Genomic DNA, 20,984 nt, shown 5'->3' with positions numbered 1-20,984 from the left:
CCGATCATTCTGGCCAGGTTCCGGTGGCAAAACATCAGTTATGGATAACATGACAAGACGCATAAGTGAATAAGCGGATTAAAATGTAAAGATATTGTATACAATTTTAATGTCCTACTCAACACTTGACACAAAACAGCTGCTTTACCCCTCTGACTTGTTTTTACCAAGGCAACCGCTGAACCGATCTCACACTTTCGAATCTGATAAGCTCTCACTTTCTGTAACCCTTGCTGGGAAATATCGCAGGCATTCGGCTGACCCCTTAGAAGAGCCCTATCAGATTAATCAGTTCATAACACGATGATTAACTGGTCAGCATAGCACGCAAACTGCTAAGTTCAACCGGAGGTGTCGGTCGTCAGACGAGCGCCATGAAAAAAGGACTACATGGGTGTCTGTCCAGCCCAGCCCCACAGCGCACCGGGGAAGCCGCGGTGCCCGAGTCAGCGTCAATTACGCCAGGGTGTGGGAGATAAAAGACAAGGCGAGGACAGATCGTCTCGACCGGTTACAAGTTCAAGGAGCTGACGTTGATTGTGACAGAAGACTGAGAGAAAGACACCAACCAGTAGTTTGTCTCGCACCGAGCAGGTGAACTTCACACAGAAGGGTGTTTGTTTAGAAGTGCGAGCCGGCGGGACTCCACCAACAATGCGCACCATTTTCATAGCGATTGAGGGGGGGGGGGGAAGGCAGTCGTGCACCATGGTCAGACCTATGGTTCAATTCCTGCTCTCGCGCGTCGGACCCGGACTCGGGCGGGAAACGGGCTGGCAAGTGCCAGACGATTGGAACACCGAAACACAAAGACGGTTCTGTTCGGTGCTTGTGTCTAGCTTCGTAATCTGACGTAGGCACGAGCCATTGTGGCGGCCGCGACTGATTCATGCTGGCCTACCTGCCCGGCCGGCCGGGAGAGAGAGAGAGAATCTTGAAAGCAATCAATCAGTCCTCATTAACGTCTGGGAATTGCCTCAAACAGCAGGTGAAAAAAGGTGACGTTCTTAAAAAAGAAGAGACGTTCATCTTTCTGGGTGAACCGAAGCAGCTAGAACATTTCCATCCGGCCACAAAATTATAGTTGAAAAAATAAAACTACCTCTGTCTTTTTATGATTAAATAAGGGAATTGTATGTGCTCGGCCCGCTTTTAATTCAGGGAATAGATGCTAATTAATGACCCTAGCCGAAGACGAAAGACATTATCGTTGTCCGTTTTCCTGAGGCGGTCTTGAACGATTTCGGTTCAAGATCGGCCAAGCACATATCTGATTCGGCACACATAAATATCTTTCAAAAGTCCGGAAGTTGAAGCAAATTTTAAAATATTTTGAATTTCCGAGGATTTTGTACGAGAATTGTTCAAACGACCCCTTTAGCTGTGTTTTAATAATTATGCCTATGTTCCTCTAGCGAATAGTCGTACTGGTGCGGGTGTGGCGAGGTACTGCGTGAGGAGACGCGGAACCCGACGAGCCAGTGTAGCCTGAACTTGAGACTCTCGATGGAAAGAAGGCAGAAATCTTAATTTCATGTGATTCCGTCGGAAACATTCAGTCAGCCCTTGCTCTGTCAACCATTTAAGACCGTCCACGTGACAGGCCGTCGACCAATAGGAATTGCTAAACTTTTGTAGGTATTTCTTTTGCATATTTAAAATAATGAGGTCCACTGAGAAAACCACGTATTCTGAAATTAATTTTCAATTTAAAAATCGTAACACGGTTTTGCTCTTACTGGCTCAATTTCGAATGACATCCGAAATGAAAGGCCATATCAAAACTTGAAAAGATGCAATAACTACACACAGTTATCGTAAAGTTTTCAAGCATTTTAGGTATTTCATTCCTCTCAGAAGGTAGGAGCCTAGCAGGAGGTAGAAATACCGATAACGAGGAAAGTCTCTCCAACTCATCTTTGTATTCGACCCTTGGCTATTTGTTGGCTAATGTTCCAGTACTGTGCGAAAAAATACAGATTCACGGACAGCCCTGTGTAAGGCTAGATGAAATTATCTTGGACACACGGACAAACAGAACAAAGGAGTAGCCTTTAGAGGGGGAGGGGCGTGGGGGACAGTGGGAGGGGGGATTCTTTGCTTTGACAGCCTCATGCACAGGAGGGTGTGGATTTCCCCCAAAGCTCCAGGTTCTTCATCTTGTCGAAGCGAAGATTTTCTTCTCACTATTTTGTCTGAACCCCCCCCCACGGCCCATCATCATGCATCATGCAACTATACAGGTAGACATATCCATCATCCAAGCCCGTCGGGTCCCGCGGGCAAGTCAGCCGACGGCTGCTACCGTTGTTCAGCTGGGACCTATCGCGTTCAGTCGGTGGTTGAACCCCTCATTCTCAGAGGTGATTTCTACCAGACAAAAAAACTCCGAAAAGCTGATGGAGTCTGCTTTCAAGCGGGTGTACTGGTGCAAAAAGTGGTGACGACAGGAGGGGGACGGTAACTCTGTGGTCGATACTCAATCGGCGAGACATACTGGGATCGATTTTTCTCCACATGGAGAAGTGGCGGAACTGTATAAGGTCTTATATTTATTGCAGGAGATGCTGGTCGCTGCATGTTGTAGCGGCGGGGGCTATCACTGACTTAAAACCTTAACACTCGGTCGATGCCGGAACAATCTCTCGATTGGAATCGATTCTCTATTTGCGAAACTACAATAATTTTATAGGTTTTGATGTTACAAGGTGGGCACCTTCTCCCGCCTCACAGAATTGTGGCTAAATCTTGATGCAAGTTGCCGATACCAATATACATGTAATAAGAATGAAGCCCAAGTCGAGAAATAAAGTCTAGGGTACCTTTGTCGCGACGATGAAGAGGCATTTGAACATTGGCATGTCTCAGACCCCGTTGGTCCTGTACCAAAGTATATATCAAAGCAATGGAGACGATGATCGCAGTACCACGGTGGTGCATTAAGCAGGCGTTTCGCTCCAATACGGCCAACAGCATTTTTGGTTTTAACGCCGCGGTTGACAACTTGTATTTATGAAACAAGTGCCGAGTTGTTATCTCTGAAGAATAGAGCTTAGTTTGCTTTCATTAGCACTCAATCCTCATCCAAATGTGTACAAAGAAGCGTCGGACTGGCCGAACAACAGGCTAAAAAAAATTATCCCTACCCTCCAGTCTTTCGCTTTCGATTTCATTCTTAGATCCAGCCACCGGATTATGGTGCTCAGAACGTGTGCCGGTATTCTCCATCATTAATGCAGCGACATGTCTCGTCCATAGCTGGGCCTTTGAATTTGAAGAATTGATCGGCATACAAGTGTATTTAATTCTGGCGTCTGGCTAAGGGGGAATCCCCCGGCCCCATTCTCCCCCTTTGCTCATGACTAAAGCAGCCATGGCAAGAATTTTGCTTTATGACGTTCCTTTTGGTTCATCTTATTGAAAACTGAACTTCTCCAAACTGTTAGACATTATTTCATGCATTTTCTGTCAAATGAAGGCACTGTTAAAGTGACGTCTTTTTAGCTGGACGATGCCATTTAATTTGAGGGTCTTTTTGTTGAAACCGTGAGGACAAAGTTTGGTTCCTGGTAATAGCAATAAGAAAGCTTTGCTCACTGGCCCACTTTCGTGCACTAAAACAGCCAACCAACGGAAAAAATTTATGACTGCAAAAAATTACCTCAAAAATTATGATCGTGAATACGGATTTTGCATGAGTACAAAACTCCGAAGACACCGAAACGCCCCTGCATAATGGCACACTGAAAATCAAGGGTTAAATGAGACATAGAGTTAGAAGAAATGCTTAAGATCATATTAATTTATACTAAATGGGGCCCTCCGGAAGTCAAAAGTTTTCATTACTGTGAATTTTCGATCCTGTGTAAGTCGATGGTCCCTTACTTTTACTTCCCTTATGAAACGAATCATGCAATACAGAGTACTATAAATAAACTGCCAGCGAAGTCGTGCGCCTAATGCTTTGGATACGATCCTTTCTATAAGACTATTTGAGCTGAGAGTAGTTTTGGCCCCTAACTTGGCCTCAAATTGTCGAGTGCGATGCTGCCATATATATTGTGTTTGTTTATCAATCAAATGAAAAATATTGTCTTACGGCAAGTACGGAGATTGAACGTGACAGACCCTTCAACCACACGGTATACGACTAAAGGGGGCACCAGCCATGGAGCGCCACACTGATCGATTTTAAGAAGTTACAGGTGGTACAGGGCCCGACAAGGGCCCCCGAGGAAGGTACAAGGCGCGGTTGAGAGAGGGTCTACATGATCAGACTTCCCAGTCTGCACCCTAGAGGCGTTCTGCTTCCCCCCTTGACAAGAACAGTGTAATGCGAAAGGGCCGGCGATAGCGGGGCGTTTGGCCCCCAGAGTTTTGCTGTTTCCGTTTCACCGATTCTGATGGGCCTGCTGTTTGTAAGCCCTTTTGAGAAACGTTGTGCAATGGGCCAATGATAAAACGCCCAGCAACATATATGTCCTGGGGTTTTAGACGAATCCTTAGGGCTGGAAGCATGAAATTCGGGACCTACTCAAATTGGAACCTGTTAATTGGAAGGCGGCTCAGCCGGTGGTGGGAGGGAGGACTCAGAGGATCCGCCTTTTGGGGGCGTCTTGACCTATTAACTGAAAGGTAGACCACAGACGGGGTAGGAAACGGACCCTGGTCAAGGTATTTCCCCCACTCTACTCATAATTTGTGGCATCAACGCTACAGAGTTATGTGTTTGTCACGAGATGATCCATTGGGCGCTCCCTTTTCAAAAAATTATAGGGCACCCAGTGCACCCCTCAAAGTTGGCCCGTGCAGCTTGGCCACAGAAGAGACGCCGGGAAAGGGGCGGTTACTGCCTCCTTATAGTAGGCGCCATCTCGTCTGAACCCCAGCAATACTTCCAAAATAATCCATGACTTTCATAAATCGGTGTCAACGCATTTTGTCGTCAGGAAACAGCTCCAAATTTGTAGTATACTAAGGCGTGCATGAGAAAATTACAGAAAAATAAAAAACAATGAATTTGCTACTGAAAATCTAAAAGGCATATGCACATTACACCAAATCCCTTTGAAACAAACAGGATTTATTTTGTACTCAGAAAAAGGCTGAAAACATATTGCCAAATCTGAATTGGAAGCCAGATAATTTTCAACACAGAGACATAAAATATAGAGATATTGAACCAGATGATCTGCGTGTCTGGATGTAGGGCCAAAGTTGGCAAAACACTACTTTACCAACCCGAGATTGTCTCATCGTCAAAATCAATCGTTGGAGGCGCTATTGAAATAACCTTGCAGTCGCTGTTAGTGCGATGAAGACATCGCACATGCCTTTTATTGCTTGCTTATGTTTAACCACAGTTAGGGCTGTTGAAATAAATTACATAAACTATTTAATAAATATAAAACATAAACAACGAGGCGTTTAGAGATACAGGCTAAAACTTGGCTCTCTGTTGATTAAATTCTAATCCAAAGAAAAATTTGATGGGCTTGTGAGTAGCCTGGGTTAGGAATTCAGCAATGGGCGAAGTTCTCCACGCATGCGTACCATTTCGGTCATTTGCTTAAGTGTTTGATTTGAACTCAGACAACCATTCCTGTGTCTCACAAAAAGGAACAATCCTCACAAAAACCGAAATAAAGAAACGCTAAAATACTGTCCTCTAATCTCTATTCACTCGAAAACAGAAAGCGCCTGCCCTTGGATAAGAAGTCATTATTTTTGTTATTAATAAATTTCTGACAATGTCAAAGGTTTTGGAAAAGATCGTACAGTCTACCTTGAACCACTACCCGGATATAATTAAATAATTAAACTGAAAATCAGATGAAAATGGAACAAATTATTATAGTGAGAATAAAATGAGGATCAGAATATCGGTGCATTGATACAATCGACATCATAAAACCCCTTGATAATAAAATTAAGGACTAAATAAAGTGTCACTGGACTGTCACATGCTCAGAAGAGACGTTAAATGAGAGAAGTTAAACTTAAAAGGGAGACGTAAGATGAAACAGCAAATAAAAATTGCACAATAAAATCAGCAACAGCGACAAATACACTTACGAAGTAAAAAGAAGTGAACTTTTAATAACGCATTCAGGGACGCAGCTTTGATAACATGGTCAGGTTGGTTATGCAGTGTTACTTCCCAACTATTTTTTGCGAGATTCTGCTCATTCGGTATGACTTGTGAAAATATTAGCAAGAGTGGAAATGTGTCGCTGATAAACGTGCATCAGGGCGTCGCTATAGTTCATGTCTTGCAAGAGTGTAGCGTCTAAAGTGTGTCATTCGGCACGTTATTATACAAAGCAGCCAATGGACGTTGTTTCTGGCTTTTACACGAAGCTCGGCGGCACAGTGGTCTCCCCCATGTTACGAGCGACGCACCCGTCAGTGGCACTCTTGATTGGCAAAAACGTCCACTTGAACTGTGGGCCGTGTGTGCGTCATGTCACAAAACGCAGCTATGTAACACTCAGCGTGGTGCATAAATAAAACGATCGGTTTCGGCGACACGGCGCAAAGTGACATACCAAGATGAAAATGTGACCGTCAAAAAAAAGCTGGGACAACTGATTGATGATTTCTCTGCTTGTGTTAGATTTCCAAGTCCCCTTAATGTGGAGTGTTGATGCGAGTTCACCTTTGGCTGACCGGCTACTCCCCCACAATTTCTTATGAAAATCGCTAAAATTAAAAGGAGAGTATGTACACGAAACAGACATACTATGATTCTAACAAAAACAATAGCCATAGAAGTTTGAGGAACGGGCCGAAAAGGATGGAACACGTTGATTATAACCACTATTACTGTTCATCGGGTAAGTTTGGAACACAGCGGAGGTGGAGGGTAAATGGGCAAAGCAGTCACCAGAAACCTTTCAGCAAGCACCAGACTACTTTTCGCATCCATCATATTTGAGTTTTATTTATTAATTCATCTTTTCCCCTCTGCATGAAAATGTCATTGAACAGCAACCTCATGATATGGTAAAAATCAATTTTTTTTATTGTCTTTGATTCCCAAGCATTCAGTGAGATGCAAAAGAAATTATTCTTTTTGTTTCTTTTTTCATGGAGCAAAATGAAAAATGTGACCTCTATTGACAAAATTACCTCCACTTCGTGTACATGTGGTGGGAATTAAACATTTTTCCACCGTCAGCCGGTACAAGAAATTACGACAGCCACACTTGCCGGTCGTAAGCCATCACAAGTCCCCGGTGACCGAGCCAAAAAACCCATGTTAGAGTCATTTGCTTTGAGTACAGACAAAAGACATCAGTCTTTCAACAGAAAAAAAAAATACAACACAAGGCCTTCTTGTACACTAAGCAGAATGTCAACTGAGATGAAGTACATATACACCCCCCCAAAAGGGACCCACTCTGCTTCTGTGTCGCTGCTTCCCTTTTCTTTCTTCGAGAAGTATTTCGGTTCTCCCCAGTGCAATTTTCTTCCGGCTGGAGGGGGGTGGTTACAAATAGTGATAGCAGGCCCTGACTGTCGAATTTTGACAGACTCCGCAAAACTACGCATCTGCGTACACCGTTAACTTGAGGGGCCCTAACAGTATACACAACTCCTCTTCAAACCCCCTCCAGTGACATAGCCCCCCGTCTCCCCCACAAAACAGACAGATACACGGTCACATACTTCTAGCTAGTGCACCAGTGATCAATCTCCGTAATGTCTTGCAGGTTTTTCCCATTTCCGATATGTCACTTTCTATATATACCTGTTGTTCGTTAAGCCAATGGGGATCCCCTTTTTTTTCGTTTTCCCCCCACGGGCAAAATCTATTGCGGGGATACACTGTGCAGATTTTGTCGGAAACACAGTGCATTAAGCCATTTGTTTCGCAGCCACTGTCTCAAGACATGTTCCAGGATCGGTTTTTTTTGGGGGGGGGGTTTAAGAGTCCCCCAAATGTGCCCGATTCAGGTGGTTGAATCTTACTATACTAGAAAAGGAATTGTACTTAATACTAGCCTGAGCCTTATTTTGTCAAAGCGAGCAAGAAAGAAACAAGTGAATTTGCAAACACTTTGTGCAAACCCTATTCCTTCGCTCTTTTTGTTACAAAATGCTACCTTCAAAAATCGAAAGCAATGGCAGGGTAATTCCATCAGAATTCACGGGCAACGGTTCTTTATATGCTAACTCAGAGTATTTGGATAAAAAAAACCTATTTTGATCAAAACAGTAATTCAATTTCCGGAACTTCGAAGGAAATAATGAAATGTAGAATACTTCCCTCATACGGCCACACCTGCCCATAAGGAAAAATATCCACAAGTAGAATCCAGACTGTTTTTTTTTTTTTTGCAACAGACCCCAGAGACCCAAACGGAAGCTTATCTGATCATTTCGTTTGAATGCCACAATATAAAACGATTTCCTCCTCACGCGTGAGTATTTATCAGAGAAGTCTTCATTGGAACATTTTACAAAACCATTTTTCAAATTCAATTTTAATGTTCTTTCGTCATCCCTAATACGAGGGATGGTGTTTTCTTATATCGATTTTAGACCCAAGTCTGTTGACGCTTAGCATCAAAACATAAAAGGAACTAAAGATATGAAATCAAAAGGGTCAGGGATTTCAAACTGTAATGTTCATCAATTATTGATCAATTTTAAGGCACTTTATGACGTTTCCCCTTATGTCATTAATTAGCCCCCATTGATCTGGTCTAACAGTGAGCGACATGTCACTCTTTTTGGCTGTTCTTATTAAACAACATGAATACTCGTCAGATTTCTGACGAGGTTAATAGATACTCAGCCCGAGTTGACCGATGATAAGCGGTCGCAGGATTCGCGATATTTTAGTTGCTGTGCAGTTTGCATTTACATTGTATCTACAAGCTGATTTTTAGCCATCGTGCTTTCGCTTTAATTTAATTACATGTATTTACATTAATCGTGTAACTTTGACCAGTAGCTATTTCATAAGCCCTCGTGAAGTATGAAGACCTTCAGCAGGTTTGACCCAATCATATACAGCTTTCCTCGCGGGAACTCCTAAGGCACTGACATTTTACAACTCTTTGTACAAAGATAAAATTCTGGAGAAGTGATAGACATTTTTTTCTTGTTTCCTAGTCCAGACATCTGCCGTTACAAGAAGTCAAGAAATTTGAAACTAAACGGCAAGGGTGCAACCGCTAAGGATTGTCTGTGAACTTGCCAAGGGCATCGTCTTTCCGATATCAATCCAAGATGGCTGCAGAATGTTGAAATGTTGAACCACGTGTCTGGTAGGTGAAGGAAGTCACTTCTCCTCGCTTTCAGAGTGGAAACTACTAGAAGGGGAGGTGCTACAGTCCATGCTTTCTTCCTCCTCTCCGTCCGTCTCGGCTACGGCGTTGGATACCATGCAGGAGGCGGCGTCCATCCCGTGTCCACTAATGCTGTCGCCTGTGGAACCCGCCTCGGCATTCCCTGGTGCGTTGCCCTCACTGCAATCGCTGGGCTCCGAGCCACTGCTGCTGGGCGTGGCCTGCTCATCCGTGTTCAGGTTCAATTGAAGGTGGTGCTGATGGGGGTGATGGCGGTGATCGTGGTGACGGCGCTGGGAGTTGTCATCCGCCGAGGCCAGCCTGAGACTGTACTGCTCCCGGCACTGCTGTTGCTCCGAGGCAGTGCTCAACCGGTCCTCGTCATCATCGTCCTCGTCTCCTCCTTCTTCCTCCTTCAGCCGGGCCGGCGGCACCGTGGGAGCGGCGGACGCTGACGTCGGCCCGGTCGACTCCTCGGCGGTCAGGTTCAGTTCGGCGCACTTCTTGGACGTGACCGTCACGTCCATGGTCAGCTCCTCCATGTCCCGCTTGAGTTTGGCCCGCCGGTTCTGAAACCAGGTGATGACCTGGGCGTTGGTCAGCCCCAGCACCGAGGCGATCTCGTCCCGGTCGGCCGGCGTCAGGTACTTCTGATAGAGGAACCGCCGCTCCAGCTCGAAGATCTGCTGGTTGTTGAAGGCCGTGCGCGACTTGCGCTTCTTCCGGGGCGGTTGCCGGTTGAAGAGGTGAAGAGGATCTCGCTTGCCGTTAACAGTGGCTGCTGTGGAAGAAAATGAAAAACGGACAAGATTTAATGATTGACAGGAACAATATCTGCGAGAGTATTATCTTAAGAATTTGCTCTTACTTGGCGTAATGTACGCTCATCAATCATGACACATAATCCATAATTAATCCCGTCCGTTATGTGACCTTCCGCTCAAAAACCTGGCTGAAGAATTACAGGCAATTAACTGGAAAATGATACCAGGAATGACACTCAAGTAAACATGAACACACGATTTATTGCCCACAACTACAACATCTTAATTTCTGAAGACTAAATATGATTCATTTGGATCACTTTGAAGTATGGAAACTGATAGAATGGAAGAGGGATACAGCGGCCGAATTACTTTACTTCAGCCGGGCACAGGATACTCGGTCACATAAACCTTGACAGCGACTTATACTTTATCGCGCCATATCTGGTTGATACAACCGAACCATAAATCTTACTTCTAAAATTTACCTTTGGGAATAGAGAAATATACACTTTCATTTAAGACTAACATTATCCTATGTACTTGAATTTAATGCCTTAAAAAACTGTTGACACTGGCACGTATCCGTGTCGATTTCAACTCCAACGCGTTCGCCAATTTTTAAAAATCATCTCGTTCCTGTACCATGACTGTTTGGCTCTGCCGCTAAGAACCCCCTCCCCAAAATGGGTGGTACGTGGAAGGGGGAGGGGTGTCCGAAAGGGGCTCGGATTGAGCCGGAGGAGACAGGTCTAGGGTGAAAAATTAATACAAATTGTTACTACTTATTCCCACCGGATGAAATTGTACCCAAGACACAGTTCAAACGTCAAATCTCGGGCAGTCTGTGGGTAAAGGGACTGATTCAAATACTGGGCAAATTTAACCGGGAATTCAAGCTTGTCAACATTTTTAGCAGACCTGTTTTACCGTGCAAACTCTGAGACAACTTGAATCAGAAAACCGTCACTGCTTCTATAATCAGAGTTCAGATCGTATATAAGAACGAAAAAAAAAATAAATCAAGATCCGAGCCCAAATAGAAGGGGCACCCCTCCGTCATTTGTAGCGAATAGTTTTGAACAACGTATTATAAGGCCTTCCCTTTTCCTCCTCTGTAATAGGTTAATCTCGATAAACGCCATCCAATAAGCCAAGCCGCTTAACAGGAATTTCTGAGCTACGGTAGGACGTTGTAAAATGTCGCGATGCTGCACTAGAACATGCTGATCAGTATGGTACCCCCAGTTGCCAACACCGGGAGGCGAATTTTTCTACAAGACGCCCCTGTGTACTGTTTCTCCTTCAGAGAAAACACATTGCTTTCGCCAAACAACGATTTTTGTTTCTTCTTGCCTGCTCGAAGGATTCACGTCTCTTGCTGTAAAAAGCTTGCGCCGACTTCAAACGAAATCGTGCGGTGCCTCTCAAGAGTTCTGGCGGTAGCTTTTATCGATTATTTTCAAATGCCGTATAATAACTTTTCTATGCACACTCTCTTCAAGTTCCCACTTCGTGATTTTTTTCAAGATTTGCCTCGGCAAATTCATTCCACACAATTTGAGTACTGAAATGTTTGTCGTCGAGCTGATGATTCCCCAGGTATTCGTACACCTTCTGCGTGACGTCAGGTTTTCACAACAGAGTAGTTCAGCACGTCCCTTCCAACTGTGCCACACACTTTCTTCGGTGATTCCGTACTTTCTAGTTCAGGCATTTTGCACTCAAAACTAGCTTTGAATATCCGCTGTTCCCAGCAACCATGTCATTAAGCTCTCCCTTCTTTGTTTCATGCTATCGTATTATACTCTCTTTAAGACCGAAATATCATCGTTTTGGGGTAGGTAAATAGTACATTAATACCTCAAAATCATCGGTCAATCTCCACATACATTGAATCCGTCCCAACTGCAGTAATCCGGGACAGACGGCCCTCTCCTATTTTAAACACATTCAGATCCCTCTTGCATCTGTTCCCTCAGCCAAACCCTTTCTTTAGGTTGCCCAAATAGACCGCCCACACGCGAGATTTTCTGCTGATTTTATAATTTCACAGGAACTCGGTGCGGCAGAACACTTCTTTCCCGTAAAAACGACACCGCGGCAGAGTGACAGACTTTTTTTGCATCGGTGACTGAACATTTTCTGCCACCTCATCTCGGAATCGACAGCACAAAAACCCTATCTAGATGTGACAGCTTGAATAATGGTACCCTCTTCTATTCTCGTATATGTTGTTTTCGGTAGCGGAGCCCGGCTATCAATTATAATACCCCCAGCCCTCATAGGGCCAAGTCATGTCCGTTCCTTGCCCCAGTATAGCTATGCAATTCTCTCTGCTATCAGCAGAAAGGGACCCACCGGAATAGCTTTACTGGTTTGAATTTAACATTTCGCCTTGAAGTAAGCCTGCACGCCCTACACTTTGCCGGAGAGTGTGTTCATGATTTTGGAAATATTTTACGTGTTCCGGGGATTTGTCTTAATCATAAGCGACGGACTCCCGGACACCCCCCCCCGAAAAAACTCTCACGCAGCACGCAGCGCTCAGGCGGTTTTCGTGGCTGTGTGCAATCGTTTCCCATGCTTTATTCTCTCCATTTATTCAAGTCAATGTTCCTGGGTTTTCTGTGTTTATTTTTGTATTGGCTGCATAGTCATGGAAGCCAGAGTACGAGACTGGAGGGATGGGAAGACTTGGAGGTAGGTGCTTGCTGGGCGAGCAGCCGGCTGGGACAGGTATGTCTGCTTTCCGTGAATTCATTATCACATTAAGCAGGGTAAATTCGATTTCGAACTGTGTTTTCGTCATTAAAGACTGGCGACAACATTGTACATGTACACGTACATGTACATGTAGACTGGCACAGCGGTATGACACGCACGCTTGCCGTGTATTCTGGTGTGTGTAAACTCTACGGTACAGGAGTAAAGTGGCGCTGGGTATATGCACTAATTTAGGCGCAGGACGGGCTTGTTAACTCATTTTTCACTCGAAAATGTCCTATGAACAGATGAAATGGGGCTGTTGCTAGCACTGGGATTCACAGCAGCCCTGCTGGGCGCTGTGGAACAGAAAGAAACCTTTACACCACTGAATGACCTCATAATTTACCAAATCCCAATCATTCAGTACAAGAATCCGCAGCAGCAGTACCACTGAACAGGGCTTGCGCTGTTGTAAAAAATATTGCGTGACCGCAAAATCTGCCAGAATCTGGCTCACTGATTTCAATGTGGTTTCCTTGTCCTGACTCGGGATTCCTGACCTGATAACTGAATAACTGAGCCACAGGGACGGGCCGGAGGGGTCACCATTCTCTCTTTTCCCTATTCAAGATGGCGGCAGCAGTGAGTACGCAATGAGTGCAAACCGTTTCGCGCTCGACTCCCAATGTATTGCAAATATCCAGCCTTTCCTTGACTATAAAATGCGTCATTCCCTCATAGAATAATTTAGTGACAACTGTAACCAAGACCGCATTTGACGAGTATTTTTCACAGTGCAAACTTGAGGTAGATCTCAGGTGAAGGAGGCAACCACGTTTCAAGGTATAATTTTACTTTTGAAGTAGTCCTAAGCCTATTTTAAATCTAATCACACAATGTTAACAGCGTGTAAGCATTGCCCCCTAGTCCTGTAAGTCAAACTTACAGTGTTAATAATGAATGTATAGATGTTACCATTTACTTACAATGCTCTGCAAAAAACAAAACAAAACAAAACAAAACAAAACAAAACAAAACTCATAACGTACCTTCAGCTGCTCTGAGAATGCTTGTTTCGAGTCCCGTGAACGTCTTGTTGGCAAGTTCTTCCAAGGCGGAGAGGGGTGAGCCGTTGGCGTCCTTCTTGATAATCCCGCAAGGAGGAGCAGCCAATGTCTTCTCCGCGTCGCGCACGGGGAAATGGGCGTCTTTACTCGGTGGAGACGGCTGCGAGGACCCTGTGGTGGCACCCGCCGGAGCGGACCAAGGGGAGGCCGGACTAAGCGGGGCGGGCGCGGGGCCGCAGGGCGTCGTCGCGTCCCGTTCCGGCTCGACCCCGCCGATTTTGGAGCCCAGGATATCTTTGATGAAGAAGGACGTGTAAGGTCTCTGGTTGGTCCGATGGTGAACAGGCTGGAGCTGCAAGCGAACGGCGGAGACCCGCTGGTAAGGCATATACACTCCGCCATGGCTACCTAATGCCGGGGCTAGAGCCATCGCGACCAGTGTCTTCTAAAGCTTCACCGGCTAAGATCACGGCTCCTATATTTATCCAAGATCGGTTCCTGGGGGTGACTTTTTATACCGGACTTTCATCCAAATGTAGAGGTGGGAGACGGTTATGAGATAATCATGCACAAGAGGGGCCCATCCGATCGTCCAGCGACAGAACCTGGCATCATCACCAGTCATAGCACAGAATTACCATGTGGTACGTCTCCGTTGCTCACTTAAGTGACGAAGTGACGGCAAGCGTGCCTCGTCATCACACGCACACGGGAGGCTGATCATGCGAGCCAGACCGTATATCAGACGTAGACGCGGCTACAGCTAACGAGGCAATCACACAATCAGTCGACCCTGGAGGAGTGTGCGCAGGCTAGGCTGGGCACAGCAACATCCGCGACCTGTCACTCTCGTCGTTAGTCATGCTAATTGGCCGATCTGTTTCCCCATTGGCTCCTAATCAAATTAACGGCTTATTTATACAGTTGTCTCCACCAATCACAGCAGGTTAGGCCCGAGCGGATCTTAGCAAACTGGGCGGAGCCGACGGTGCCGAGCCCGGGCCTGGAGGAAGACGGAGTTCGGCAGGCAAGTCGTGGCCGGCCGGCAGCGGCTGGAGCTAACTTCGCGCGAGGTCCCAAGGTCTCTCCGTGTTCGGTGGATGTAACATTTTACCGTGTCGGTAATCAATGTCTTGTTGGGGTATATTATCAGCCACTTATCGGCCTTTTTACTGCAATTCCAGAACCACTCGGCACCCCTGGCGCGCGCCGTGATATGTTCAGCTGTTCGCCCTCAAATCGTTTCGTTTTCCCCCTTCCACAATCGGGCCATCCATCAAAAGTTAAACATTCTCCCATTTCATTCAAGAAAGGCACAGAGGGCAGAAAGAGAGAGCGTGAGGAAAAAAAGTACCGAGCCTCTTGTCTCGGGTTACTCGTGACAACCTTTGCCGAAGTGTTTTTTTTTCTTACAAAGTGATATAATTAATTTGTTTTGCGCGACCTTCCGCGCGCAAATCACTGATCCCCGTAGAGGGCCCTGTAGGCTGATCGGGCACCGCGATGGCAAAGTTGAGACGTCAGGCACCCTGACAGCTTGGGTTGATGGAATAACGCCGACTCTCTAATCTCCATCCAAGGCCGCTCGTCATCGAATCATCAGTCACACGGTATATTTCCTTCGGCCTCTTTCGTCAAGTGCTTCAAACACCCCGTCACCGCAACCAGTGCCCCCCCCCCCTTTTCGACCTGTGCTCTCGCATCCTCACCAACGCACGCACTGTAACTCAAGTCACCCGGGTCACACCCATAAAAAAGACCGTAAAACACGGCCAATTTTAATTGGCACCGGGTTCCCCCGGCGTCCCAACTGAAAAGGCACAAAAACCCAACCCAGCATCCTTGGACCGTTAATTTCCCTGAATCAGAAAACAGAGAGGGACGGAAGAAAAAAAAAAGTCCGACGTGAAAATCTGTCCTATGTGAACTCATTCAGTCGGCAGTAAATCACTTAAAAAACATGAGAGGGGTATATAGCATGTAAAGCGGTGTCTTAATTCACGGCCGCGCGGTGACTGATGCGCCATACGCAACCGTAAATCTTGGGCTGGCGTTGCAGCATTTAGCAACTTATCATCCCGACTTGACACGACTGACTGGCCGGACGCATAGATGGGAAAATAAACCAAGTCCCAGCCCCAAAACTACGTGCCAAATAATTCTATTTTGTTTTCTTTTGGGGTTGTTCTCAGCTTTCGAACGTCGTGCTTTAGGCCTACAGTAAACGCGAGACGGGACACTACCCGAGCGCGGTGTTGGCGGTGGTGTGAATACAGACCTAATCATTCTTCTGGTTTGCCATCTCTACGGGACACAAGGCTAATTATAGCCAACCTTGTCGGGTTAGATCGGTTACTTACGAGACTCTGGGCTTTTTTTTTCGGTGCTGGGAGGACTGATACACATCTGGCCCGTTTATAATATTAATCAACACGACTGAGCCTTGTGAGAAGGTCGCCTGCGAGCCTCATAATCGTCGTTTGGCACGTTTTGAGGGCAATTTACATAAGTTCGGTACCTTGTGAGCTGTTAGTTCGGGAAGAAAAGATGTCAGAAACATGTGGTGAGTTGAGGGTAATGTGGTCTAGTCCCCGCCATGACCAAATTATGCAGGTCTTCCATCCAGCAGCGCGCGTGGCTCGCAGCTCAAAAAAAAATCCAAAACCGCCAGCAGAGCCAGCTTTACAAAAAAAAGTCCCGCAACAAAAATACTGTCTCGAGTACATCTTTAGAGAAACACGAGGTCGCCAGATGAAAAGCTTTAATTCAAATTCTTTTTTTTTTTGGTTTAACTTTCCCGACGCATAAAAACCGCACTAGGAGCGATCTGTCTTGTCGATTAATCCCCGCGATATAATAATGTTTTCCACTTTGGGGTGGGGCGAATTCCCTGAAGATTCCCCCGAAGGGAAGTGCCAGCCCGATATTAAACAGAGAACTGAGTCACACACTCCACTCTGGCCCAGCCCTGCGGCTTATTCGCCCCTAGTGTCTCTCGCTCTGGCTCAGAGTGAACCCGCCGCATCCGGCCGATCACAACGAAGACATGTCTCTGCTCAACCAAACGGAGGAGGCAGCCGGCACATACAAATACACCTCGCTCCCGAAGAAAAAACATGGTTCCCAACAAGGATTTCCCCTTACCCATCAGGACTGCAATATAATGCCTCGGCGTATAACGAGCCAAACCGAATGGCCGAGTTCCAGGCAGTCAGGCACCGTCGTATACGACACCATGCATCAGAGCGCGCACAGAAAAAAACGGCTCGCACAACAGGCACGCCAGGCAAGGAAATTCACCGCGCGCGGCGATGACATAGCGACCGCGCGGGGTTTGACGAATGCGGACCTGACTCGCTACGCGGGTCGTTGCGCAGCGGAAAGCCCCTCGCTCGCTGCGGGACTAACCAACTTCCATCGCCGGGTAAACTGGCTTCGCAATTGTCACGGCCGGGGGTCCCGTTTGAAGGCGCTTTCCAGAGGTCCTGAAAGAGCGAGAGGTCAAGCACTTATTGTCGACAGAAATTCTGATAGGGTGTTCATTCCGGATTGAAAAAAAAAAATCGAAGAGCCATTTTGTAATATGCTGGTTGGTGTTACCGATTGGCAGCAAGGTAGGCACGTTTTATCACAACACCGAAAAGTGAATGACGGCTGAAAGGGGTACGTTCTTCACCGATCCTGGACTTGAAGGAATCCCTCTTCAAAATATACAGAGGCCTCTTAGGAGGATGTCTGTCGTGGGCTGGCGATTCATTCGGTCTGATTTATCGAGGGGGAAGATTTAAACCTTGTTTCTGACGTCTGATGAGGGTTTGATTGCCTCTCACCGTCAGTGACTGGATATCCCCCGGTGCGCCTGAAAGATTCCATGCGAAGCAGTTTCTTTTAATGCAGCCTATGGGAATACAGTATTTTGGGTCTCATTTTTTTCAATTTTCATCTTTCCGGTTTCACGTTGAAATAAAATGCAAATTCAAATCTTCAAGAGCAAAACTGTGGCGTCAGTTTAGAACAAAATCCTATTATGTTACAGTTACTTTGCAACCGAGGTCCCCCATTCCATAATTTTGGATATTGCTTTTCTACGTACTATTTTTCTCCAACAACTCACTGCAGTTGTTAGTACTTAGTGAATGACATGTTTGTGACGGCAGTGATGTACAAAGTCACATTGTGTTGGGATAACGAGGAGACTTGGATGAAAAGTGATATCAAGGTTGAGGGCGACACCAAGTTGCACTACGCACCGACGGATTAGTACAGAATACTTTGCCTGCGTGCGGCCTGAGATAAATTGGCAAGGGCACAGTGAGCAGTGACATTCGCATCGTCTCGTCGCTTAGACTTCATGAATAAACGAGAAGAACGTTGGCAATCTTCGTCGACGTGGGAGCACACACTTGGTGTACATGTGCATCCGCAAAGCTTATGAGCGTGGAAAACGGACATTGTTCAGCAACGTGGAAATGAAAGCACGTTTCAGCGGGCGTTTTGCAGACCGATTACGGGCCAACATCCCACGCAGTTTGGTTTCGGTTTGTAATCAGTAGAGGGCAAAATCGGCACTTCCCACCTCACCCTTCCCTAAATAAAAGAAGTTCATCCCACATAAAACGAAATTTATAGGCATCAGACGTATTCTGTGGATAAATGTCATCTCTCACCCGCAGACAAAAGTCCGACTTAAATTATCTCTCCTGAAAATAAAAATGGGTCAAATTGTACCCTCCTGCTCCAACATGAGCGTCCGCATGGGTGTGCGGCCAGGATTCACTCGAAACCCGCGAGGTTGCCGCAGAAAAGAAAGCTCAACCGGGGTGGGGGTATGGTATAAGACCGGGGATTTCCCTGTCTCCCAGTTGGTCAGTTTTGCCCTTACTGACTTTTTTCCCCGAGGACTAACAGCAAGAAAATGAAAGTAACTAGGGCCTAATGGTTGACGTTTTTGAGAGTGCGTAGTTCTCTCCTCGTCACCATTTGCTGTTCGACAAATGCGACTTCCGTCGCCGTGTAATCACCAGACCTTGCACGGCGCATGTTGCTCGTGAAATGAAGACTCCTCGGCGCCGTTACAGTACACGTATGGCAGTGCGGAAGATCAGCCAGAAGTGATCATAGCTTGCCAAGGGAGCCTCTCTGTCAACCGACAGTTGCGCAAAACGGAAAAGACGACTATTACTACCAGCGACATATCCAACGCCGCTTGGTTTTGCATTACCCCCTTTGTAGTCCGGTCAAACGCCAAGGTTGTGGAAGTTTTTTTTTTCTCTTTCTCGTCATCGACAACAATTACGCAGTCTTCACTGGCAACTGGAAGATCCTGGTTTATCCTCAAATAGTCACCAGTGTCACCTTTGAAATCAAAATTTATCCGCAATGCAATGTGGGGGACAGTTTATTATGCGCATTTGAATCAGCACACTGTCACACTTCAGAATGACGCGACCACGTCCAACCCACTGTAGGCCTACATGATGTGGATTTGGTCCACGCCAAGATGGTGTGCGTTATCGGTCCCGACCATCTAGTGCAATGAACCTATCACTAGGGAAGGATAGAACACAACAATGCGCCAATGCCTCGTAAGAAAAGTCACCGAAATATCAGAAATTTTGCAGGAGTGACATTTCCTTTCTTTGGTGATGTTACAGCTGGATATTAAAATACAGGGCACGCAGCCAATCGACAACCATTTCTCAAAAACCTTTTCCCATGAGCAAATTCCCAGTTCACAATTTGAAGGAAAATTAAATCCCAAAACGAGCAGTGTCTTCCAAAGGTGACATCTTATCCACAGCGCTAATTTTTAAAAGGGACACTTTGGGACTTTCTCAATATAGTTAACCCCCAAAAGGGATGTCAAAATTTAAAGTACTTAAAAGAAACGCAGCATGCTTATCTAGGGAAAAAAAAAACACTGCAGGGATTCCTTTAAGATGGGGCCCGGTTCATCGTATTTTTGGGGGGGGTATTGCATTTGCAGTATCCAAGACCAAATGACATTTCTTGACATTTTGAGATCATAATGATTTTCAAACAATTAAGGGGGAAGAGTTCACCGACAGATGGCGGCCTTGGAGCTGCCATCTTCAATTTCGAGACACTCCTTGATGCGGTATGCTTATCTAACGCACATTTTCGATAATTAAGGCATAGGTTACTCATTCGGGTGATGAACAAGCGAAAAAAGTTATGATTTGTCGGACAAACTGGGGACCTTCGGAATAAGACTTGGAGTAGAAGCGGGACAGTTCAAACCGAAAACCTACTGAAACCGCAAAAAGTTGCTCTTAAAACAAATGGAAGGAGGAAATGCGTTCAATATCCGTTTCAGAAGCATGGTTACTGGGCAGAATGTTCTGCAGAGTTTGGAATTAAATCCAAGTTCGGCTGAGTTTAAAGCACCCACCTCGCCCTGCTGTTAACAGACTAAATGAATTAAACTAATTCAAAGACGAAGAGACGTCATTAAAGGAAATATTCTCCTCAAAGCAAACCCGAAATTGCATATCTTGGCATGAAATATTTGGAAGTGTCCGTTGAATATCTGTTTATTTTGACGGACATGCAACGCTTGGGGCAAGTGTTGACGCGCACGCGCATATGGAAACGAACGTTGACGTGTACGATGTGCGCAGTCATAATTTACAAGCAGTAAGGTTGTTTCTCGACATTCCAACTGCGCACGCGCCCCGTGGATTTCGAACATGTACGGTACACTCCTGTATGAATGAGTACAGTCCCTATCAGAACCTGTGTAAAATATTAAAAAACACCCGAAATATTCTTGTCAAGAATATATCGAAACTGACATCTGTGGCAGTTTCATATTCTAAACAATTCACCTGTAGATTAAAACTTGCATGATATAAAGCCCTCGAAGATCTTCGGTAAAGAAAAATAAATAAAGAAAGAAAGAAAACTTAAAACACTCGGCTTATTTTCTGGCAGAGTCATCAGCTCCCTTTTCTCGGAAAATGTTAATTGATTGATTGGTTGATTGAGTGACTCACAAGGTCCATTTTGATGGCAGTTTCGCTCAGAATAGGGACACCCGAAGTGTAAGCTGGTAAGTCAAACCTGTTAAAGACGGGGTTAGGGTAAATGCGAACTCAGTCGCTTAAGCATTTTTCCACTTCTAG

At 45.7% G+C, this 20,984-nt stretch overlaps 1 protein-coding gene across 2 annotated transcripts; it reads right to left on the bottom strand.

Annotated features, from left to right (window-relative positions):
- Positions 1 to 5,062: 5,062 nt before the first annotated feature.
- Positions 5,063 to 15,674, bottom strand: lbx1 (ladybird homeobox 1). 2 transcript variants are annotated; one of them, XM_022242621.2, is made up of 2 exons: positions 13,822 to 15,674; positions 5,063 to 10,077 (listed from the first exon to the last, which is right to left on the bottom strand). In XM_022242621.2, the coding sequence occupies exons 1-2, from the start codon at positions 14,267 to 14,269 to the stop codon at positions 9,293 to 9,295; spliced, it is 1,233 nt and encodes a 410-aa protein (XP_022098313.1). In that variant the 5' UTR covers positions 14,270 to 15,674; the 3' UTR covers positions 5,063 to 9,292. The 2 variants fall into 2 exon arrangements, with proteins under 2 accessions (XP_022098313.1, XP_022098312.1); XM_022242620.2 differs by having other exon boundaries at positions 5,063 to 10,080; positions 13,822 to 15,662.
- Positions 15,675 to 20,984: the final 5,310 nt, after the last annotated feature.

Source organism: Acanthaster planci, linkage group LG13 (assembly GCF_054643075.1).
Source record: "Acanthaster planci isolate LZ-2023a linkage group LG13, COTS_SCS, whole genome shotgun sequence".
Classification (NCBI taxonomy): domain Eukaryota; kingdom Metazoa; phylum Echinodermata; class Asteroidea; order Valvatida; family Acanthasteridae; genus Acanthaster; species Acanthaster planci.
The sequence above is the reverse complement of the archived record's forward strand: the minus strand, read 5'-3'. Positions and strand labels throughout refer to the sequence as shown.

Bases quoted from the DNA above. Each gene is read 5' to 3' on its own strand.
- lbx1 (XM_022242620.2), bottom strand. From the start codon at position 14,269: ATGGCTCTAGCCCCGGCATTAGGTAGCCATGGCGGAGTGTATATGCCT. The intron at 10,081-13,821 runs GTACGTTATGAG...TTTCTTCCACAG, and splicing joins CATTCTCAGAGCAGCTGAAG to CAGCCACTGTTAACGGCAAG.